Source organism: Ursus arctos, unplaced genomic scaffold (assembly GCF_023065955.2).
Source record: "Ursus arctos isolate Adak ecotype North America unplaced genomic scaffold, UrsArc2.0 scaffold_9, whole genome shotgun sequence".
Taxonomy (NCBI): Eukaryota; Metazoa; Chordata; class Mammalia; order Carnivora; family Ursidae; genus Ursus; species Ursus arctos.
The window spans coordinates 60,847,121-60,872,538 of NW_026623111.1; the positions used below are offsets into that span (position 1 = coordinate 60,847,121).

Consider the following 25,418-nt stretch of genomic DNA (forward strand, 5'->3'; position numbering starts at 1 on the left):
GCCGAGATGACAGACCCTGCCGCACGGCCAGCGCGGGAACCGGTCCCCCGGCCACCTCCCACCTCGAAGCCAGGGCCAGAGACCTGACCTGAACGCTCCCAGCCGGGACCCCAGACCCGACACCCGGACCTCGCCCTTGTCCCCAACCCCCACAATCACCTCCCCGCCCCCCTTCCCTCTCCACGTGACAAGTGCCGGAACCGTCACTTCCGGCGGCGCGGATAGCGCGCCTGCGCGGGGCGCCGGGCCTCAGAGAGCGGTTGGCAGCGGCGCCGCACCGCCAACGGCCGCGAGTGGCGAGCGGCGTAGGTCCAGCTCTGGCAGCGGCGGCGCCGCGGGCTGCGGTCTTGGGGGTGTGCGGCCGGAGAGGTCCAGCCCACTCCCCGGAGTGGCCGGCCGCCCCGCCCCCTTCCCCATCTCCCTCCCTGGGGCTCCCCCACTCCCAGGCTCGCGCTCCCGACGCTTAGTGAGGCGGCTAGGGCGCCCGGGGCGCTCGCGGAGGCGGCGGCGTTGCCCCCGCACTCGGCCCCGCCCCCTCGCGCCCCGCCCCGTCCCCGCCCTCTCCACCGCCCTCTGCGGGAGCCGGGAAGCTGCAGCGGAGCCGCGGAGCGGGCGGCTGGGCCGGGGCAGTGCGCTCGGGGCGCGCGGGATGTGAGGCTCGGCGGGCCGCAGCGCGCACGGACGCTCGGACGGGCGAGGGGCGGCGACCCCTCGCGGACGATCGGCCGCGCGCCGGGCGGAGGACTAGCTCTCTCGCTCGCCCTTGCGCGCGTCCCGCGCCCCCCAGCGCGCCGGCGGGACCATGAAGAAGTTCTCTCGAATGCCCAAGTCGGAGGGCGGCGGCGGCGGCGGAGCGGCGGGTGGCGCGGCCGGCGGGGCCGGAGCCGGCTCCAGCTCTGGCAGCTCGTCCGTGGGGGTCCGGGTGTTCGCGGTCGGCCGCTACCAGGTCACCCTGGAGGAGTCGCTGGCCGAAGGTACGGGCGCCTGGGGAGACTCGGGCAGGCAGGTGAGGGAGGGCTGGGGTGTGGCGGTGGCTCTCCGGATCCTCGCCCGCTTCTTTCCTCGCCCCCTCGGCTTACTCTTCTTCCCGCTTCTGCCTCCTTTGCTGTGCCGGCGGGGGCTCTTGAAGAGTAGCTCGGGTTTTCCGCTGTTAAGCCGGCTTTTCTCGCCGCTGGCAGCTCTGACCGGTGCGCAGTTCTTTCATTACTGAGTTTTAAGTCATTTTCAGTCCTCCTTGACGCGAGGAAATAAGTAGAAAACGTCCTAGCGAGTGATGTGGTGTCATGATTGGACCAGTGACTCATTGGAGGGTCAGATTGTGCAGGATCGAGGCTCTGCTCTGCCAGCTGTGGCTCAGGCGGCTGTAGTGCGTTGGCCTCTACCTCCGAGTCTCCACCCGCGCTGCAGGGTACAGGACCCTGCCGTCCGCGAAGTCGAGCAGGGTTTGCGCCTACTCAGTCATCAGTTGGAAAACCAGTTTATTTCTGTGCGTGCGCTTGTGCATGTGTTGGAGGGGATACTTTGCCCCAAATTCAGTTAATAGGTTGCTTTGGAGGAGCAAGTAAACTTGAAGTCCATTTATCTTTGTTTTTTAGACTCTTCATCAGACAAGGTGCTATTCATACCCTTTCGATATGTCTCTTTGGTGCTTTAAAAGGTGCTAAGAAAGCAGGTTAACTTTGACTTGCGAAGTTGTGCGTTCGGTCCGTCATTATCATTACCAGGCTATGTCAGCAGTTGCAAGTCTGCTTACAAGAAAGCTTACTCCATTTAAAAAACAAGATCCTGAACTTTAGTTTTTTATTTCTTGTAATTGGCTTGTAGAAAATATATTTTCTTATTTATTACATGCTTCATTTGATCTTTGAGCTTTTAATTGCAGAGTATTACAAAATGAATACTTTAAAAAATTCATGAGAAATAATTTGTTGATAAATGGCCCTTTTAAGTTCCAAGGTTAAGAGAAAAGAAATTAAAGAGAATAGTTTTGGTTCTCTGAAAGTCAGACATTGATGTGGTTTGGACACAGTAGACTGAGAGATTCCACTTATGTTTTTTGAAATGCCATAAACAATAGCACATTAGTGCAAAAGAAGAATCTGAAGGTTTTTGTCTATAAAATATTTAAAGAAAAAGAAATCTTGAATTATTCAGGGATGGGTGTCATTGTTTTACAAGCCATTGCCCCTAGTAATGAGCCTAGCCAAACCTTGGAGAGGTGGGAGAAGGATCCTTAGCTTCTCAAAGAATTGGAATATATGGTGATTGGTTTTGATAGACAGATGTACTGTGCTGTAAAATTTCCTAGCTCTTTGTTATACATGGATTTCAAATGTTAGATTGAGTTGTGGGTTTTAAGAAGACATGGCTGTTAACTCACATGCTGTACTTATTTCTTTGAATTGTAGTAACTAATTGAAGTGTGGCTTGAATAGTATTACACTCACTTCATTTCACAAAATCCCAGATGGGTTTTTAATTTAGTAGAAAGAAAACATTGATGTTTCATCGAACTAGACTTTGGATTTGTGGCTTCTATCACTGCTCCAGGCATATCCTATCATTACACTAAGCAAGTCATTTTCAAGAAAAATTAAGTAATTTTGGAAAATGAAAATAAAAATGGAGTATTTCCAAGGGGGAGCGCTCATTCAACCACAAAAAATTAAAAAGAAATTAAGGACTAATGTCAGTGTTTGAGTGTTCAACTTTTGCTATAAATTTTGTCATTTTTCTTGGGAAAATCCATAATCAACTGCAAGCAGTAGCTGAAGAAACTGTTTTGGAAGGTAGGACTTCCCCACCCAACACTCCAACTCTTGGACTAGACTTTATTTAGTCTTCTCTGGAGGGGAGGGGAGACTTTCTTCCCTTGTGTATTTCTTTTCTCTTCACACACACAACTGAAATTACCTATATTCAGTTTACTTTTTGATCCTGACAGTTTCTTCTTACTTCAAATGCTTAATATCCTTTCTTTTCCAAATAATTTAGACAATTTAGACAAGATGTTTAAGTGCAAAGTCTGGTTCACACTCAAGAATGGTCATTCAATAATTGATAGATACATTTGCTGGATTATAAGATTAGGGCAAGTGGTGGGAAAAGGCATTAGAGTTTAGAATACTTGAATTGGGCAGAGGTACGCGTACCATTTAGTGGGATAAGGGGTAGAAACAAAGACAGACCGAAAAACAAACTTGATAGGTTTTACTTTTTTTTTTGCCTTGGGTCCTTGTTGTTTAAACAGGGCCAAGACTGTAGGTGCTGTGCCCTGAGGTGTTTTTGCCATGCTACTGCAAACATAGGCATCTTGTTCAGAATGACCTCTGCAGTGTCGTTAAGTCTTCAATAAATCTGCTGTTCTTTCTCTCTGTCTCATATTCTGTCTCATATACTATCTCCTTCTCTTTCTCTTTCTAAGTATATTTATATTTACATATTTGATTCTGATTGTTCGGGGTAGTTATGTTTTGTAAAGTCACTGAACAGTGAGTAAGTACTGATCCATTGCCCTTGAGAAATACAGGTGTAAGATCCTGCAAGTCCCTGTTCACAGCATTTTTGTCAACCAGTCAATATATTACCTTGTTTTATGTGGGTTTCTGTTTAAAGATCTTATTTAATATTGTTGACTCATTAAAACAGTTTATGGCTAACAGTGCTTAACTCACGTCTAAATAAAGCTTATCTAAAAGACATTATTTTCTCTGTGAGGGACATCACAGCCTTCTTGAGCTTAGGAATGCTAGCTGACACTTTGGCACTATGCTTGGGGTCATTTTAAACAATGTAATCAATAAAACACAAAAATGAGAAAAACATAGCACTAAACAGACTTCAGAAAGGCCCTTTTTTATAAACAAGGCAGAACGGTATCTTGTTGACTCCAGCTGGCCTGCTCAAAATTTTCAGCACTATGCTCATGTCTGCAAATGATCATGAAAATGCCATTGTATTGATTTTGGGACTACAGATAAATTTTAGTGACTATGTGAATTTACAAATATGGAATCCCCAAACAATGACAATGAACTACGTATGTATGTATACATATATGTGCATAATATTTGTGAGTGTAAATATTATAAGGTCACATGTGTATATATATACACCTAATATTTATTTATTATATATTTAATTAAAGAAACAGATTCTCAGAGATATACTTATGTTGTATGTTTAAACTGTTGGAGCAGTTTCTTCTTTGAAATACACACTTTGTATCATAGTCTCTAGTGAAGTATGCGTGTGTTTGGAAATGCTTATTACACCTTGCACCTTTTTAATTCCTGCTCAGAGTTTAGAGGACTAATATTTTGGAGCATTTTCATTCCTTTTTTTTTTTTTCTTCCAAAACAGTTTAGTTTCAGGAGTGCATGCTAACCAAATCCAATTTGGGGCTAAAGAAATCAGATAGAGCCATATGTAAATTTTAGCTTGAAACAGTGTCAAATTGTCAAGTGTATATAATTCATGGGGCTGGCTTTTTGGTCACATGCCTCCATAAGCCTTCAGTGCTAGTTAGAGGATTTAATATTGATTGATAATGGGAAGAAGCTGGTTCCCAATATGTTTGGTTCTCAACGTTCTAAATGTGTTTGGTACAAAGTGCTTAAATAAATGGGGAACCAGGAGACCGGGACACTATCCATAATTTGTTGAGGTAATCTAATTATGAGGTTCTGGGGGGCTGGATAGGAATGGTGTTTTGAATATGATTGCATGGGTAAGGATAAGACTTTCTGTCATGGGCATGGAGGTTGTTGGTACTGTCAGTACAGGTAATTGGGAGGCCAGGAATTTACTGCAGAGTTCTGTAGAAGGAGCTCGGTAGCTCTCTCAGAGTTAATGGCTTAGATTAGGTTAGTTTAGGCTAAGTGTTAACCACTTCTCACTGTTAATTTTACAGGAAGGTAGTAATGTACATTTGATTTTACCATATAAATTAATCTGAAAATGATGGATTTAAATATGCTCTTTCATCTGTAGAAATTATCTGTGGCTACCCAGTAACTTATGAGTTAAAGTTTCTGAGAGAGAGTAGAAAAAGCAGAAGGGGAGAATTTAACAAAAATACTGACAATTGTTGCTACTCCATAACTATTTGTTAAATGCCTTTTGTGTGCCAGGCTCTGTAGTAGGTGCTATTCATACAGTGGAGAACAAACAGATATTTCTGTGTACGGAATTTACAGTCTAGAGACAGTCTAGATGATAATTGTCATGCAAAGAAAGCAGAGGGTTTAAGGAGAGAATAACTGGTTCAGTTTATATTGAAGGGTCAAGGAAGACCTTTTTAAATATTTTACCAGAAATCTGAAGTATGAGAAAAATTAGGTAAAGGCAGAGTTGTGAAGGTGGGGGTGGTGTGGAGTATGTTAAGAAGAGAGAAGTCTCTATGTGAGGAAGTTTTAGGAAGTGAACTATGCCCGTAGCTGGGGACTATAATGATTGAATCTCTTGGAGGAAGGACCCAAGATGATGTTGGAAAGGTGACCAGGATCCAGGACTTTAGGATTCCAGATTTTATCTGAAAATGCATTGGGAAGCTACTGAAGGATTAGGGCAGTTACATGCTCTGATTTGTATTTTTACAAGATCGCGGTGATTGCTATATAGAGAGTGGTTGAGAGGTATACAGATGATTAGTTAAGATGGTGGCGGTGGGAATGGAGGCTGATGTTATAATGCTTAAATGGGAAGACCTGGTGATGGATTGGATTGGGGGAGGATATTGTAGGAACTGTGAAGAATGACTTGCTTATGCAGTTCTTGGGTTGGAGGTACCATTTGCTGAGATGGGGAAGAGTAGAGAAGGAACAGGTTTTTTTTGGTGTGGCGGGGTGGGAGGGGGAGTTAGGAGGCTGTCCAGGAGTTCCAGACATGTTTAGTTGAGATATCTGGGAGGAAGTAAGCATCAAGTGGGAAGCTGAGTATGTGGTCTGGTACTTAGCAAGGGTGTCTGGGCTTAGAGATAGGTATTTTTGGTAAGTGAACATTTGGCTGTTCTTGAAAGCCCTGGGAGAGGATAATGTAGGGAGACAGTATAGAATGAGAAGGCTCTCACTGAAGGACTCTGGTAGAACATTGGTCTTAAACATTAGTGTTCATCAGAATCCTTTGGAGGGCTTGGTAAGCCACAGATTGCTGAGCCTGACCCCCAAGGTTCGATTCCATATCTGGGTAAGGCCCATAATGTTCATTTCTAACAACTTAATGAAGCTGATGCTGCTGGTCCAGAAACCTTACCTTGAGAACCACTGATTTAGAGTAAAAAGGAGCTGCCAGAGAGGTAAGAAGAATACCAGGAGAATATGATGCTTTGAAGAGGAGGAAGTGACTTGTGTTGCGTGAGAAGTCATCTTGATCACATATTTTGGTCACGCGCTCACAATTATTTATGCTTAGTTTTTTTTTTTTTTCCCCAGATTTTATTTTAAGCAATCTCTACACCCAGTTTGGGGCTCGAACTCACAACCCCAAGATCGAGAGTCACATGCTCCATGGACTGAGCCAGCCAGGCGCTCCCCCTCCCCCATGCTTAGTTCTTAACCTACCTTTTAAATCTTAGCTCTGGTTATTTCCTGATTATACTCTGCTTGTCACAGTGTGCTTCATTCCCTCTTGTTCTGTGACTGGAAGTTGTATTTACCTATCACTACTTTGCCTGTGTAATCCTAGCTGCTAGTTATGATCACTCCCTTCTTCCTGTGGACATTTGTAGCTATTTATTTGCCATTTCCCCCTTATCACATTTAATCTTTTTCTTGAGATACAATTATGTAAGCACGTGGAAATACTAAGGTGGTTATTGTTCCTGTCTCATTTCCTTTAGCAGATAGTAAAATTCTTGAGGCTAGAAGTACTCTCTATTAATTGCTTTTTGAATCACACAAATTGCCTTGTCATATCATGGACATTCAAATTCTTTTCAAAGGAAACTATTTTTGACCTTTTTTTTTTTTTTAATGAACACAGATGAAGTTCTTCAATAGAATTTAAGACCTAATTTGCAATTGAAAAGCACCAAGGGAGGGCTCTTCAGTTTTTTTTTTTTTTTAAAGATTTTATTTATTTATTTGACAGAGATAGAGACAGCCAGCGAGAGAGGGAACACAAGCAGGGGGAGTGGGACAGGAAGAAGCAGGCTCATAGCGGAGGAGCCTGATGTGGGGCTCGATCCCATAACGCTGGGATCACGCCCTGAACCGAAGCCAGACGCTTAACCGAAGCCAGACGCTTAACCGCTGTGCCACCCAGGCACCCCAGGGCTCTTCAGTTCTTGTCCCATCAGAGGTCTTCTGCTTAGGTCAAGGGACCCTGAATTTCTACTTTGGTGAAGACAGACTTTTTTTTAAAACCTGCACATGCATGTTTATAGCACCTTTATTCATCAGTCAAAAGCTAGAAACACGGGCGCTTGGGTGGCTCAGTCAGTTAAGTGTCTTGTCTGCCTTCGCTTCAGGTCATGATCCCGGGGTCCTGGGATCAAGCCCCTCATCAGGCTCTGCTCAGCCGGGAGCCTGCTTCTCCCTCTCCTTCTGCCCCTCCCCCTGGCTGTGTTCTCTCTGTCTCTCTCAAATAAAGAAATAAAATCTTAAAAACAAAACAAAAACCTAGAAACAGGAGGAGTCAGCATCATGGTAGCATAAGATGTACCTCTTTTTTTTTTATGTGGGATTTATTTTTTTATTTTTAATTCCAACATAGTTAACATATAGTGTTATATTAATTTCAGGTGTACAGTATAGTGATTCAACAATTCCATACAGGTGAAGGTAAAACTTTTGAAGACAGAGTTTGTTTAAGGCAAAGTGTCATTTCAGTTAGCCTCCTTGAAACAGCAAAGAAAGAATAACCTGGATGTTCCCTTATAGTTATCTTTCTCTATTGACATATTTTTCTTTATTTTGCAAAGATGGCTGAATTTAAAGAGGGAAAGTATTGTTACATGCAATTATGAAATTGTTTTATATTGTCATGCAATTATGAAATTGTTTTATATTGTACAATTGATTTTGACAATGAGCTTTTCGAGGGCAGGGTCTTATTTATCTCTGTATCTTTAGTTTCTGTCCAGCAATTTTGTTGTTGTTGTTGTTGTTGTTGTTTTGGTTGAATTAAACTCTCAGGAAACATTGTTTTCTTTTTTATAAGATGGAGTTAATATTTATTATGAAGATTGATAGGTAATATGTTATATTAAGAAGATAATGTATGACAGTACCTAACTGCATGCCACGGCTTTCAATAAATATGGGCCAATTTTAGGCTCAGTTTGGTTATCAGCTTTCAGTGAAATCTGCTGTAATAATTTGCTTGTAGAGTAGGTGTTACATTTATCCTGAATTAAGTATCACATTTATGTTCGTAAAAAATTTGAATCATTTTATTTAGATAATTATTATATGGCATTTAGCCATATATAATTTTAGCCATATATAATTTTTAAGTTTCAGTCAGCTATGTAGAATTTTTACCTTGATAGCAGCATATACTTTGACAATCAAATGTGAGTAATTTGTAGCAAAGAACATTGCATAGACTCTTACTAACACATGCTTCACTTTTGTGATATGTTATCATTGTAGGGATAGTTCTTTGGTTGTAGTTTTGATTGTTTGGTGTTATGTTTTCTCTAGAGGTGGCATTTTTATTCAAGTGCGCTAAAGCAATTCCCGATTTTCAATATTTTGAAAAAAGGTGTAGTGGAAATTATTCATTTATCTCCAAAAAAAGAGCTAAATTGCACTAACATCAAATTTCTTTGCTTTTAGCTATAGTCAGCTTTGTTTGGTTAATACTGACTTTCTCATGCTGAGCACTTTGGAAAGGTTGTGTTTAAATATTTTAAAAATAATAGAAATAAATTAAGACTTGTAAGCATCTTTCCATTGTGGGGTCTGCAGGAGGGAAAAATAGAAAAGGTCACTGATGTTGTTTATATTACGGAACATACTAGAAGGTGGAACTGTTGTTTGTACTTACATTGATTCTAGACCCTTAGTGTTCTTTACTAATCTTGTACATTATCTTGGTTCTCTTTCACTCCTCCTTGCCCCCCCCCTTTTTTTGGTCAAAACTTGAAGTAGAACTTTAACATTTGTTAGAATATATTTGGTAGCTATCAAAAATGATTAAAGGCTTGACTTGGAATTCTGAAATTAAAAGAGTCCTGAGTGGTGATTTCAAAGCTACAGAAAGGTTTCATCACAAGGAGTTGAGACTGTTTATTCCTTGGTTTTATCCTGCATCCATCTGGTGAACCATTCGTCTACCCACAAGCCTACTATTTTTAGGGAACTGAGTTGGAAAGTTGAGTGGTTAATGACTGAACTGTTTTAAATAGTTGGGCACTTAGTTAATTTGGAGATTCTCTTGTCTGCGTGTATCATCTTTACAAATGAGATCAGTCAGCACATTTCTGCTAACCGTTTCATGTCTCTCTGCAGGAAAGTGGTTGTTGGGCTTTTACACAGAGATACTTTATTTTTGGAATTTTTGGTTTGTCCTCGCCTTGTAGAATTCCAGTAAAGTTTAAGGGCATAGTTTGGGATGTAGCTTTTAGAGAGGCATTTTGCAGTGAATATTATTTTAAAATATGAAGCAGTTGTTGCTACTAATTTGCCTATTTTAACCTTTCGTTAAATCTTCGAAACAGTGCCTTCTTGGAGGCAACTGTTAAAAAAAAGGCAGAACTTGGAGCTGGGCCAGCTGATATTCTGTTACGCTACTAACTTGCATTGTGACATTTTGATTTCACTTTCCTCAAGAAAAAAATGAAGTGGATAAAGATGGATCTGTAACATCTTTTTCCATTTTAGCATTCTCTGATTCTGTTTATGTAATGGATTCTTAACTGCTGCTCTGATAAGAGAGGAGCATGGGAAAGGAGGGATAAAGTTGAACAGTTTTAGGATTGAGACCATAATGAAAGGATTGTGTTTGATCCTCATGTATTTGAGTTCTTTGACAAGCTTCAGTATAGATTAGCAATTTATTTTTTTTATCCTGCAGTGTAAAATTATTTCTTAATCATTGTGAAAAAGTCTTTTCTAGGAAGTTGCCTTATTGAGTACCCTTTAAGGTAAGGGGATAGGTGCTCAGATAAAATCCTGTGGCATTTTAGAGTACTGTTTAGTTTCAAAGGATATGCCACCTTAATGGATTCTTTTGTCATTTTAATGTTTGTGTTCTCCAAGTTACTCATATTTTGGAGGCTATCTGGAAGTAAAGAAATTTTTGTGTTTTTCAAGTTTTTATTTGGAAAGAATGTATAAGGAAGGGTTATGACAGTACTTTCTCTTAGTTTGTGGATAGAAAGTTTACCCATGATAATGTGTGAGGAGTCAGCTACTTTTTGTTTCCAGTGCGGTCAGCTCCAGTTTGGGTCCTTAGTACCTCTTACAGAATTATGTTCTTATGCAGACTGTTCTTCCCCTTTTAGGCTCTTTACTCACCAAATCAACTCTTGTGTTCCTTCCAGTTTTTCTTCCTGAAATGGACTTCTGATCATTTGCCTAACTAGGTGAAGTGCAAACTTATCACTCTGGGATTCAAGGCCCTCTGCAGTGTGACCCTAACTCCACACCGGTCTTAATCCCTCTCTCACTCTAACCCTAGGTGTGTGTTACTGTACATGTACTTGACATTTCCTGTACTTTGCTCTTGCCTTTTCATTCCTGTTTTTCAGTTTATGTTGTTACATTGCCTAGAATGCAGACACCTGCTTCCCCCACTCTGTTTAAATGTATGTTGTAGGATACATTTAAAAACAGTTACTTTCTTGCAATCTTTATTTTTCTATGAAACCCTTGTTTGCAACCAAATGAGTGTAATGATGCCTTCCTCTGAGGCTCTGTGTAGTAACTGTTGCTCGTATTGCACTTACTTTACACAGCTTGGTTGTATTCTAAGAAAATGTGTAATAAAAAGTTTCTTCGGCAAGATTAAAAGTTCCTTTAAGATTTGGCTTGTATTCATCTTAACTCTTATCTCTTACAGTGCTGTACTCATGATAGGTATTCAGTACATTTGTAAGAGATTGAATTTTTGAATTGAAAAGCAGCCAGAAGGCTTGTAAACATTTACTATAAAACAATTGGATAACCACCATATTTGACATACCCAACGGTTCGGCTGATGTTTAGGAGTAGGTTGGCCCCATTTTTCAAGTTATGTCCTTTTACAGAAACTAAAATAAGTAGATAGAGATATTTGATGATAATGTAGGTACGGCATTATCTAGGTGAAGGAAAAAAATACTACCAGATTTGTTTCTGGATTCCTGGCATGTTTCTTTTCTGTAGTGATTACACAAATAGTACATCTTTGTTTTGTGGGTACTACATTGCTCTTCTTACTAGGTGTGACTCTCAACAGTGTTCTAACCTGTGTTCCCATGTCATCTTTAAAGAAAGCCACTATTATGGGACAGAGAGGGCAGGCAGGCCTAAAGTATGTGCTCTGAATACCTAATCTTAAGGTAACAATATTGGAAATGCTCAACTGGCTATAGCTTTCTCTTGAGTGGTTGATAGTTAGCAAGGCTTAAATTGGGACAACTGGTATCTAAGAGTATGAGAGATTAGGAGGAAGGGTCTTATATCCTTAATGCTCTGGGGAAGAAAATACTTGGTTATTACCTTGGGGGACCCCTCTAACTAGTGTGTCTTATATTCGAGGTGCTTTTCTCAGTAGAGAGACCTTCACTTTTCTTTTCGATTAGGGAATTTGTAAGCCTGGCATAACAGATCAGAGGTAGCAAACCAAGTCTTTATGCAGTTTTGTTAATAACTAATCATTATCACCCTCAACATTCTTCTATTCCTTCTTTGTTTTTCTGGAAGAGAGGTTTCCAACACACCACTTCCCTTGCCTAATTGCTGTGTTTACTTATTTTCCTTAATTTTTTATGGCTGGGTCATTGTTAGGGCTGGCTGGAGCTTTTTACATATTTAAGTATTCTCTTTTGAATGAGATTGTGCGTGTTAGTCTAAATTTTACTATTCATTCTGGAATCATTAAGATAGTGTAGTAAAATGACTTACACATAATATAGTAATATATTTTACTTAATGAATGTTGTCAGGACTCTTACTAGGGAGTGGGATTATGCATCACTGGCCATGACCCACTTTTTCATTCTCTGGCCTGCATAACAGAATCTCTCCTACTGAATGTTAATGGTCTATTTTCTGTATATAAAAAAAATGATGGCACTGACTCATGATCAGTAGGACATGTGTTTTGAGTTATTTTTCTAGAAGTAGGATGTGTATATGCTCTCTGGGCATAGGCCTTTAATGGTCTCTTCTGTGATCAATAACAGAAGTTTATAAGATAGTTAACTGGTGTCGTAAGCAATAATGTAGATCTGAAGAGTTTTTTTTTTTGTTTTGTTTTATTTTCTTCCCAACTAGACTAGTTCAAATCCTAGTGAATAGTTAACTGGGTTGTTAAATCTGTTAATTTTTTATCTTTTAGCAAAATATTGTTTGTATAATCCAAAGAAGAAATTCAAAGGATCTCAATCCAAATTGACCTATATTTTTAAAACAACTAAAGCTAGCTGTTAGGGATTTTACGTTTTTCAGCTCACTGAAGTGGCAACTTAAGAAATGTTGCAAATCCATGGATTTTTAAAAAAGTATGGGTGTATGTCACTTTGCTGATTTTACTCTGTCTCTAAGGAATATTGGAAGTGAGTTTGCAAGGTGCTGTATGAATCCATAGTTTTCAAAGTTGGATGTAACTTATGGCCATAAATTTCTAGTATGAGACACTCCTATTTACAGATTTAAGTTCAAATTTGTTCTCACCTTAGAGTAGTAGCTGTCTTTCTTAGTAAAGGCTACATGCCTTTTTAAAAAGTTATGATGGGCCATTATGGATATTGTGGGGTCAGTTCATTGATTCTTGCTTTTTGGAAGACTAAAGGTGGGGATGGGGGTGGTGGGTGGTGTGCAAGAATCTGAATTGAGGGTTAGACCTTCTTAGCTTCCTTCAGAAAATATTCTTAAATATTATTTCAACAGGTGTTGTTGGACTAACAGTCTTTGGTTTAAAATGCTAGTGCGGGGGTGCCTGGGTGGTGCAGTCGTTAAGTGTCTGCCTTCGGCTCAGGGCGTGATCCCAGCGTTCTAGGATCGAGCCCCACATCAGGCTCCTCTGCTAGGAGCCTGCTTCTTCCTCTCCCACTCCCCCTGCTTGTGTTCCCTCTCTCTCTGGCTGTCTCTCTCTGTGTCAAATAAATAAATAAGATCTTTAAAAAAAAAATGGTAGTGCATCCTGAAGTCACACTGTTAGTGTTGGTTGTGGAGGGAGGAATTTAGGTCTCATGACTTCAACCTAGCGCTCTCCACTACATATGGGCTCCTGAATTGGCTCCTGTGCACGTACAGGCATTGGCTTGTGATTGGAGTGGGGACTTTGAGCAGGCGTAGGGACTAGGGGAGGAGGCAGCTGGAGTATTCATGGGTGCCTGCAGAGTCTGAGGTGGAAGGAGGTATTCCCAGCCACTTCTGAGTTAAAGCCTTCCCCCTTTGCTTTTTCCGAAGGCCATCAGACCATGTGCTGCAGTTGTTTATGATGTCAGGATTAATTTTACAAAGTTTAAAAAAATTTTTTTGCAAAGTTTAAAATTGCAGCTTTCCCCTAAATAAAATTGCAGCTTCCCCCAAATGAGTCTGTTGTCTCAGTGTAGAAATGTTCAAGCGTAAATGGAAGGTTCCATCGTAAATTAAATAATGTATTTGCGAACTGTAAAGTAAGAGCATAAAATCACATTAGCGTCTTCAGTTGAATGTACTGTATAGGACCTCCTATAAAAAACAAAGAAAGCGAAAAGAAGAAAATAGCTGAATTCTTATCCTCTGCTTCCTTCAGTTCCTAGTTCAAGGTTACGGAACTTTAAGGCTTAGTGCTGTAATGTCAAATCGCCTTTTGCATTTCATTTAACAGATTTGTGCTACATGTATTTGAAATAAAAAGGAACAGGTTTCATCAGATTTTTATTGTATTAGATCATGGTACAAATGCATTTGACTTACACCTGGAATACTAAACTTCTGAGTGTTTGCAGGAGAAATAAGTGCCTATGGCATCATAAAACAATTTTCTTAAAAATGACATGACATTGCTTCTATGATACATGTGGCATATTTTTATACACATACAGGTGAAAAGTTAGACTAGTTCTTGATATATGATTTAAAAATATTAAAAGAAAATTTCTTAGTCTTTTTCATAAAATGCTGGAATTATTCCCATCATTATCAAGAAACATATATCTAGTGTCTGTATTTTTCTGACTAGGAGAGCTTTTTAAAGCTCTTATTTTATTTTTTTAAATATTTTATTTATTTATTTGACAGAGAGAGAATATCAGCACAAGCAGGGGGGAGAGTGGCAGTAGGCTTCCGCTGAGTGGGGAGCCCAGTGTGGGGCCTGGTCTCAGAACCCTGAGATCATGTCCTGAGCCAAAGGCAGATGCTTAACTGACAGAGCCACCCAAGTTCCCCTAGGAGAGCTTTTTTTTAACGAAATTGAGATATAGTTGACATAAACATTAGTGTCAGGTGTACAAGGTAACGACTGCATATTTGTATAAATTGCGAATGATCACAATAAATCTGGTTAGCATCCATCATTCATTTTTAACATAGTTACACGTTTTTTTTCTTGTGACGTGAACTTCTAATATCTACTCTTTTAGCAACTTTCAAATATAGAATACAGTATTAACTATAGTTGCCATGCTACACAGGACATCCTTAGGACTTAGAGTTTTATTATATCATAGTATACCCCCCACCCCATCCTACCTCTGATATCTGTTTCTCCTTTACTTCCAACCTTAGAGGCTGTGTCCCTGATTTATCTAATCTGCCCTGTTTCTTTCTCTATCAGTTATCTGATGTTTCTTCTGTTTTCCACTTGCTCTTTAATTCTTACTATATCTCATTTCTGCTCAGCATGTAAGCTTGTTTCTCTCATCTTAAAAGGTAAAATAAAAACAAAAATAGAACTAAGTGATCTTTTGTGTCTCTTTTTTTTCTGCCATTAATTGGCTTTTCTAAAAGAATAGGCTTCAGTAATGGTTCTCAAAATATGGTTTGTGGGCCCCAGGGGAAAGGATCCTCAGGGCCCTTTGAGGAGACCTTTCAGGTCAAAATTATTTTCATGATACTACCGAGACATAATTGCCTTTTACACTGTATTGGCATTTTGTTGATGGTTCAAAAGCAATAGTGGTGGTGGTAAAACTTACAGTACCTTACCACAAATGAAGACAGTTTGCACCAAACTGAATATTAGTAGTCATTGTCTTCTTCCTCATCATTTGCGCTCAGTTTTTTGTTTTTTATTGTTTTGTTTTTTTTTAAAGCCAGTTTCCCTTAAGAAATCCTTGATAAAGCTGTAAAAATTATATCAATCTTAGCCCCTTGAGTCCACTTTTTTTTTTTAGATTGTGGTAAAGTATATGTAAGATAAAATTTATCATTTTAACCATTTTTAAGTTTACAGTTAAGTGGCATTAAGCATATTCACATTGTTTTGTGACCATCACCACTATTGATCTCCAGAACTTCCTTGTTTTCTCTAATTGAAACTCAGTACCTATTAACCACTAGCTCCCCATATCCCTTTTTCCCCAGCTTGTGATAAACACTGTTTTACTTTCTGTCTCTATGAATTTGAGTATTCTAAGTACATCTTATAAGTAGAATCACACAATATTTGGCCTTTTGTGCTGGTTTATTTCACTTAGAAATAAGGTTCACCCATGTTGTAGCCTGTATCAGAATTTCCCATTAAGTCTGAATAATATTCCATTGTAAGTATATATCACATATTGTTTATGCATCCATCATTGGGCACATTTGGGTTGTTTCTCCCTTTTGGCTATTGTGAATAATGTTGCTATGAACATGAGCGCACAGATATCTTAGTCCCTGCTTTCAGTTCTTCTTGGTATATATCCAGAAGTGGAATCGCTGGCTTATATGATACTTCTGTGTTTAATTTTTTGAGGAACTGTATTCTGTTTTCCATAGTAGCTCCATTTTTAAAAATCCCCACCAGCAATGCACAAGGGTTCCAATTTCTCCCATCCTCACTAAAACTTGATATTTTCAGGTTTTTAAAAAAATTTTATGAAAGCCGATTCTAATGCTTGTGAAGTGGTATATCATTGCAGTTTTGATTTGTATTTTCCTAAATATAAGTGATATTGAACATCTTTTCATGTTCTTATTATGGGCCTTTTGTAAGTACACATCTTTTTAGTGTGTGAAGAAATGGGAAGTGTACATAAAACACTTGCTGCATAATGAAGTTCGGTGGTGTAACTGAGGACAAGAACGTGGGTGATTGAGTTGTGTCCCAGACCAGCTGCTTTTCACATGGAACACCATTTTTATTTGAAAGGATGACTGACAGACTATGATTCATTTAGATTTGGGTATTTCGCAGATATTTTCTCTGTTAAGTGAGGCTGTCACTTCAAGGAAAACACCTGACAGATGTTATTAATGATGGAATTTGAGCTTTCAAAAGAAAATTAGAATTTTGGAAAATTGTATTTGCAGTCATGAAGTTGACAGCTTCCCATTACGTAGGTTTTTCTGAGGAGATAGATGATAATGTTAACAAATGTTATTTTCTTTTTAAAAATTGTGTAATGGAAGATTTAACTTAGAGAACTGATATTTTCCAGAAGTATGATATTACAAATACATAGTACAAGGTCAACCATTGGATTTTAGTTTAACAGTGCAAGAAATTCAGTGATACTTGCAACTAACCTTTAAGAAACCACTCATTGTCATGTTTTGCTGTAATAGCAAAGAAGAATATCTGTAATTATTTGAAAAGATTATTAGGATAGTCTTCATCTTTCCATATATATATATATATATATATACACACACACACACATATATATACGGCTAGATTTTGTTCATATGGTTCATATATATATATACACATATATATATGGCTAGATTTTGTTCATATGGTTCATTAGGCCCAAACAGCATATCACAGGAGATTTATTGCAGAAACAGTTATGAGAATCTAGCAGTCTTCGACTAAGGCAAATATTAAAGAGCTTTGCAAAAATGTAAAGCATTGCCATTTTTCTCTCTAAATTTTTGTTTTGAAAAATAACAGCTATTTTCATATTTATTTATGTTGACAAGTAATGTTTCTTATTATTTTAAATCAATAAAGATTAAAAAAATTCTCAGTTTTAATTTCTTTTAAAAAAATTTTTCATTTTAGAGAGAGAGTGTAAGTATGCTTGAGTGTAAGCATGGGGCGGGGCAGCAGCAGGGGAGAGGGCCAGGCAGACTCCACACTGAGCACAGATCCCAGTGTGGGACTCGATCTCACGACCCTGAGACCATGACCTGTGCTGAAATCAAGAATTGGACGCTTAACCAGCTGCACCACCCGGATGCCCCATCTGTTTTAATTGCTAATATGATAAATGAAGATTGATATAACCCACATGAGCAAAAGCTTTCTTGGGTCTTCAGTAATTTTTAAGACTGTAACGGGATGCTAAGCCCAAAGGGCTCGAGAATTGCTGGATGGTGTATAGTCTAGCAAAACTGTCTAATACAGAATCCACCAGCTGCATGTGGTTACTACTTGAAATGTGGCCAGGCTGAATTGAAATGTATCATATATGTAAAATACACGTGGGATTTCAAAGTCTTAATGTGAAAAAAAAGAATGTAAAGGTATCATTATATTTAATATTGCTTACATGTTGAAATAGTAGTTTTTTGTTATATTGCATTGAAAAAAATGTATTATTAAAATTCACTGTGTCCTCTAGAAAATTTAAAATTGCATATGTGGCTTACATTATATTGGACATGTATTGGACACTATTCATCTGTAGTGTACAGTTTGTGTGGACTCTACCCTTTGCAGTTGGGGTAGTTCAGCTGGAGTTCATTGACATTCCTGTGTGTTTTTCTTTGGCACGGGATTATGGCTTTCATTGTATTTTCAAAGGGACACATGACCAGAGTAAAGGTAGGAACTGCTGTAGAAATTGGAGACAACTTGTCATAGTTGCTGCTTGTAGTTACTTGAGTACTGCTAGTGGCTTGGATCTGGGGGAATCTCTCACTGGTAGGCTGGGCAAAACCTGCAGTACTAGGGGTATAGTGAGATGCATTCTTGGCTTCTCAGGTTGGAACTCTGGATGTTCGCACAGAAATGTCTTTATAGAGAGACATTAGGGTATTACAGTACTGTTAATACTAGATTGCAGGTTGACCTGAGCACCTGATTATCAGCTGTAGGATTGTTTGTGTCGGGAAATACTCTGAATGCCAAAGTGTAGATATGAGCTGTCAGAACACAATCCACAACTAAATCGGGGGATTTCCTACATTTCATGTTGGAAACCTGATCGAATGAGGAAATTTTAAGTTGAGCATTCATAGAGGTTGAAAAAAAAATATGTGTTATTTGGTTGTACAGTATAACCAATACAAAAGAATGTATTAAAATAAAGTGGTAATACATTCCAAAGATGAAGTTATAGGATGCTTCCTTACTATTTATCCCTAATCATAAGTGGGATGATATAAATAAGCCACTGAATTGGATATGTGAATTAAGTGATTGCATGTTTTGCTTGAGTTAGATATGTGATGCCATTTATGTGATAGATTCCTGGCTAATGTTGTCAGTTCTCATCTAGAAAGTCTTCCTAAAACAATGAAATTTCAGGGCCCGCTTAAGTGAAAAAAGAATGCTGGATTGAGGGTATTCCAAATATAATTATTTCAACCCTTTGCACCTCAGTGATATTGCCCTTATTATATTGTTCATCACAGTGTGCCACAATAACTTATTTTTGTCTTTCTCCCCCCAAGAGACTGTAAACTCACACATACAGTGTCCTACTTAGAATGTGTTCCAAAAGCTAGCACAGCCACTTATTAAAATTTGTTGGAGGGGAGCCTGGGTGGCTCAGTTGGTTAAGCACCTGACTCTTGATTTTGGCTCAGGTCATGATCTCAGGGTGGTGAGATGGAGCTTGCTTAAGATTCTCTCTCTCGGGGCGCCTGGGTGGCACAGCGGTTAAGCGTCTGCCTTCGGCTCAGGGCGTGATCTCGGCGTTATGGGATCGAGCCCCACATCAGGCTCCTACGCTATGAGCCTGCTTCTTCCTCTCCCACTCTCCCTGCTTGTGTTCCCTCTCTCGCTGGCTGTCTCTCTGTCAAATAAATAAATAAAATCTTTAAAAAAAAAAAAAAGATTCTCTCTCTCGCTCTCCTTCTGCCCATCCCTCCACCCTGACATATACTCTCTTAAAAAAAAATTGTTGGAAAAAAAATAGGAAGAGCCTCTGTCTGATGGTTAGCTAATTGCAGGTTAGGTGAGATGCGGGAGTATGGTAGTTGAGTGAGGAGAGCATTGGAGGCAGTCTCAGAAAGCAGATGATGGGTTGTGGAGTTTCAGAATACCAGATGTTATTGAGGTAACTTGGAAAAGTCGAAGATGTAGGTGTCTGTATTTAACATCATGAAGCCAAGGAGTCTCAAGAAGAGGTTAGCATAATGCTGAATTTGGGAAGAAAAGACAAATTTAATAGCAATATGTAAGAATTGGCTAAAATTTGGTGCTTTTGAATTCTGCTATTTCTGGTGAGAATGAAGTTGTGAAATGGGTGAGAGATGATTGAGACCCTAATACCCAGGCTTAGGATTTATGAATGGAAGAGTTTTCAAATGTAAGAAAGGGAGAAAAAAGTAGTTGATGCAGTTATGGAAAAAAAAAAATAAAACATTAATTCTAAAATCTGACTTTTCCACTATAGGAAAGAAAATGGGGATAAGGGAGGGGGAAAGATGTCATGACTGGAAATAAAGGACAATCAAAAGATAGTGACTTTATCCCGGTCTTGTGAATGGAAGTTGTGATGAGGGACCCTTGGGACTGGTGATAGAGCAGGGAAGTTTAAGAGGAATATGAATGTCCCTTTACTTGAATGGCTGTTTGTTTTTTAAGATATATTAATTTTTAAAAACATGGTAATTCTGGAGAGTCTTATTCTTTAACACACTGGTTATCAAACTAATAAGTATATAAATCACCTGGATATTTATTAAAATACACACTCCTATTTAGTATCTGGTTGGGGCTTGAGGTTCTGCATTTCGTAAGCTTTCCAGCAATGCCAGTGCTGCTGTTGCCACAGGTCACATTCTCCTTTAGCCAGTCTCCTAAGATGAGAAAAAAATACCCCCGAAGTAGTCAGATCAGTTCATGAATACAGGTCTTCCTTGACTTATGATGGGGTTACATCCCACGAAACCCATTGTAAGTTGAAAATATCATGTCAGAAATATACTTAATACACCTCCCCTCCTGAACATCATAGCTTACCTTGCCTGCCTTAAACGTGCTCAGAACACTTTACCATTAGCCTACAGTTGGGCAAAATCATCTAACACAAAGCCTGTTTTGTAATAGAGTATTGAATATTATGTAATTTACTGAATACTGTACTGAAAGTGGAAAAAAAAAAGGAATGGTGTATAGGTACAGGAAGGTTGTAAGTGTATCAGTTGTTTACCTTCATGACTGCATTGGCTGACTGGGAGCTGTGGCTGGCTGCCACTGCCAGTATCGCGAGAGGGTATTGTACCACGTATCACTACTGTAGGAAAAGTTCAAAATTCAAAATTCGATGTATAGTTTCTGCTGAAATGTGTGTTGCTTTTGCACCATTGTAAAGTTGAAAAATTGTTGAGTTGAATGATTAAGACAGGGATTGTCTGTATCTGCTTTATTAATGGCCTTCAGGCCAGACATTAGTAGATAACAGGACCAATGCAAAGGTTCTTAAACTTCATAGGGCGCTTATTGAATAGATTCCTGGACTTAAATCACAGAGAATTAATCCTAGGTTTAGAGAAAGATCCAGAAAACTTCAGGTTTAATAAGCACTCCATATAATTCTGCAGTTTGGAATTTTAATTGGCATTACATGAAAACTCTATGTTAACTTGGGATTGTAGATGGGGGAGAACTGACATATTAACAGTATTGAGTATTTCTTTCCAGGAACATAGCGTGTCTCTCCATTTTATTAAAACTTTTATGTTTCTCAGTGAAGTTTTTCTTCATTTGGGTCCTGCAACTTTATAAGCTTAGTCCTGTGTGCTTTATATTATATTGTAAATGGATTTACCTCCTCACCAGTGCAAAAAGTTTTTATTTTTTTATGATTTTGGGAGAAGATAATTTGCCTTTAATTAGGAATATATTCTTACTACTTAGGCCCGAGGAATCAAAGCTATAAAAAGACATAGAATCTATGTAGGAAGATCTTGCAATCTGGTATGTTTTTAAAGAACTGATTTCCCCAAATGCAGGTAAGTCAGGTCAGTAGAGAAAAACAAATTAAAGTCATAAATGTGAGAATTGTAAGAAATCCTTTAAGATTTCGACTGAAAGAAACAAAGAAAAAAGGGACATGGTACTTACTGTGTGCCTGTGAGAAACTGGTTTGTACTGTTTCAGAGGCTTTATCTTTATTACATGGGTCCTTTAAAGTCAAAGGGGACAGGCCATTAAATATTTTTTAGGTTATGGGAATAATTTTACAAGTATTGTTAGTGTATATAGAACCTTACCAAGGGAAGAAATAACTCACCTTATTTCTTTTCTTAGCTTTCCTTCTATTGCATTTTATAAATCATTTCACTCCGAAAAGAATTTGTTCTTAGAAAAGCTATGATTACGTTCTTTAAAAGGTATGACTGTTTTTTACAGTAGTCTCTGAACAGATCACTTTAGGTGGGCAATATTTTTATTTGTTTGTTTATATTAGTTTCAGAGGTAGAATTTAGTGCTTCATCAATTGCATGTAACACCCAGTGCTCATTACACCAGGTGCCCTCCTTAATGCCCATCACCCAGTTACCCCATCCCCCACCCACCTCCCAGTTTGTTTCCTAGAGTTCAGCATCTCTTATGGTTTGCCTCCCCCTCAATTTTCATCTTATTTTTCCATCACTTCCCCTATGTTTATCTGTTTTGTTTTTTAAATTTCATATATGAGTGAAATCATATGGTATTTGTCTTTCTCTGACTTATTTTGCTTAGCATAATACCCTCTAGTTCCATCCATGTCAGTGTAAATGGCAAAATTTCATTCTTTTTGATGGCTGAGTAATATTCCATGATATATACACACACAATGTGCCCTTGTGTGTGTGTATTTATATAGATAAAGAAGATGCAGTATACACACCCACACACCATATCTTCTTTATCCATTCACCTGTCGATGGACGTCTGGGCTCTTTCTGTATTTTGGCTGTGGTAGACATTGCTGCTATAAACATTGGGGTGCAGGTGCCCCTTTGAATCACTATGTTTGTATTCTTTGGATAAATACCCAGTAGTGCAATTGCTGGGTCATGGGGTATCTCTCTTTTTAACTTTTAACTCCATACTGCTTTTCAGAGTGGCTGCACCAGTTTGTATTCCGGGTAGGCAGTATTTTTGAGGAAGTTCCAGTGGGTGCCTGGAATTCTCTTACTGAAGAGTTTCACTGTAGTTCTTATTAATCAAAAAGTGCACATGATAGCTATCATGTTCTTTGAAGTAAGATATATTCTGATGTAAACCTACATGTCTTAAAGATCCACAAGCTGAATGAGACAACTGCAGTCTGGGTATCAGTGCTTTTAAGACAGAGCTTGTTTTGTTATGTTTTAAACGGTACTTGTTCTGTCTGAAATTGTAAATGTCTTTATAGACCATTCTCACCTGTAAAACTATCAATGGTGAACATTATTAAATTATTTTATATTGACATATTTTTGATAGAAACTTCTAATTGTCTAGAGAACTTTCTCCTGCATTGCCAAATTTAATGTGGAAGCCAGTTATATAGACGTTTTAAGGACCAAAATTTAGAAAACATCCTGTTGCGTATTTCAATAAAAGTAGTAAAACTTAACTTTTTTTTTGAATTGCGTATTTCGTTGAGAATCTAACGAAAGTTGTATACTGTGCGTTTTTGGTGGAGATTCTTGTGCTGATTCAAGTATTTGTGTGTATGTGTGTTCAAAGAGTTCTATGTACATTTTTTCTTTTTCTTGGTATGATTGGCTTTTCTATCAAAAGTATGTAAGATGTTTGTAGTTCTGTGTCTAGTGTTATCTCTGAGTATCAGAAGAGTTTGACCAAATTCTTCCTTACTGAGGTGCTGTGATCATATCGTATGCCACAGATAGGTTATAGGTATGCCAAGATGATGCCTCTTCAGCCCTCAAAGTGGCCCTGTTGTGGTGGTAGGGGGTCCCTGCTGGTTCTCTCAGGCTGAAAGCAGACTCCCATCACTTTCCCATGGGGCTAGCCAAGTAGTTGGAAAGCACTGATTGGGTAGTAATACTGGATGGTTTTCCATTAGTATGATAAGTACAGATTTAGTCAATGGAATATTAAGTCCAGGGAATCGTGGAAGTTGGTGAGAGAGATAAGCTCTACTCTGCCTGACAAACCTCATTAATCAGGAAGTAGACTTGAGCTGAGCTCCTGAAAAGGAGGAATTGCTCAAGCTATTCTTTCTTGTTTGTGTTTGGTGACATCAAGATAAACTGATCTGAAACACTGTATAGTGTGCTTTTCTTAGTCATACACAGAATGCTTAAATATGTATTTGTTTTCTGAGCCAAGGGTTTGGTATCAGGCCTTGAAGTAATAGATACTGGCCCTGTGCTGATGATAGTTTGGCTCTGTGTTGTGATTTTTCTCAGTAGTCCCCTCCTCCCCCTTCTGAAGTAATTACAGAAGGCGCTGTGTTTACTTGGCACACTTGAGATTGTTATACAAAGTGCATGCATAAGCATCAACATGTTGGGGCCAGTATAGTGATAAAGGATAGTGCCAAGAGGAGTTAACATATCCTGTACAGTGCACTCCATCTTTGGTGACTTAAAAAAAATTATCTTACTTGGATTGTAGAATTACCATGCTTTGTGACTTCCTCATGCACATTCATTTATAAAGTTTTTAGTGGTTTTTGTTTGCTCACCACAGGCTGTTTTGTATGATTTTAACTGTGCTTTAATAAACTAAATACTAGAATGTAGTTATGTGTGCAAGTTGTTTAGTGTCAAGGTAGCTTAATTACCAAGTGTTCTAAAAAATGGATTTTGCCTTCTCTGACCGTTTCATGTTACTATTTTAAATCAGTACGGCTTGAACTACAACTGTCTTCAGAACTTTGAAATAGGACTGTTTTTATTTAATGAAAATATAATTTGTATTATAAAGTAAGTATCTAAAAAATGGCAGAGAAGTTATTTGTTAATGGACTGTAGATTGAATCACCTTGCGTATTTATATACAAGAATTATCTAAATGTAACACATACTAAAATGGTAAAAATGTTTTGGGAGGATGAATATATTTTAAAAACTTAGTGGCCCTTTCAGTGTGTTTCAAACCGTTTTTTAAAAAGAAATTTCTTTTAGTGTTTTTTTTCCTGGTAGCAGTTGTCCAAAATATTTTAAGGTGGAGTTAAAACATTCCATAATGCTTAATAAGCTCATTTTCCTTTGCCTAGTATTGATATTCTATCTGTCCTTTATTTCCTTACAGTCTTTCTATGTGATGGATCTATTCACAGATTCCCCAAATCTCTATCTTTGTAGTCCAGGCTTCCTTGACCTGTTATAGACCTATCAAACAATTAAAATATATTTTCAAACTTTTAAAAACCTGGACTTCTCACCAAGTCAACAACTTAATCTATTTTGATTGAGAGGGGAGTCCACACATAGTCACCTAAGTAAGAAACTAGAGATTCATTTGTCATCTTCTTTCTATGAATACCTTTATTATCTATTGCCTGGACTATTGAAGTGTATGTATTAATATCACAAGTAATAGAAAAATGACTTTTCATAATAAAATAATCCAACAGGATAGATAAGGCAAAAATTGTTCACCCTTACCTACTTCCATTCCCCTCTTGTCTACTTGTATCCTTCTGAGAACTTTTTCCTTCATGGTGAAATACCTTTTGATTTGTGTCCCCCCCCCCTTTTTTTAGATTTTATTTATTGATTTTGAAAGAGAGGGAGAGTGTGAGCAAGGGGAGGGACAGAGGGAGAGAGAGAGAATCCCAAACAAACTCCAGGCTGAGCATGGAGCCTGATGTGGGGCTTGATCCCATTACCCTGAGGTTATGATCTGAGCCAAAATCAAGACGTGGGCACTTAAACCGAATGAGCCACTCAGGTGCCGGTTTCCCGCTTTTGTTCTTGTCTGCTCTTCACTCTCTTCCTAAACAATGCTTGCTAATTATTGTCTTTTTAAAAAAAAATTCTTTGTTTGCTTTGTTTTGGACTGATTAAGGTTCT

At 38.7% G+C, this 25,418-nt stretch overlaps 1 protein-coding gene across 2 annotated transcripts in view; it reads left to right on the forward strand.

Annotated features, from left to right (window-relative positions):
• The first annotated feature begins 527 nt into the window (after positions 1–527).
• Positions 528–25,418, forward strand: part of BMP2K (BMP2 inducible kinase) — a 126,244-nt gene continuing 101,353 nt past the window's right edge. Inside the window, exon 1 of one of the 2 annotated variants that reach the window (XM_026509893.4) lies at positions 528–974. In XM_026509893.4, the coding sequence (XP_026365678.2) occupies positions 803–974 (172 nt within the window). In that variant the 5' untranslated portion in view covers positions 528–802. The remainder of the gene's footprint in view (positions 975–25,418) is intronic. The other variant, XM_026509892.4, reaches the window with a different exon arrangement.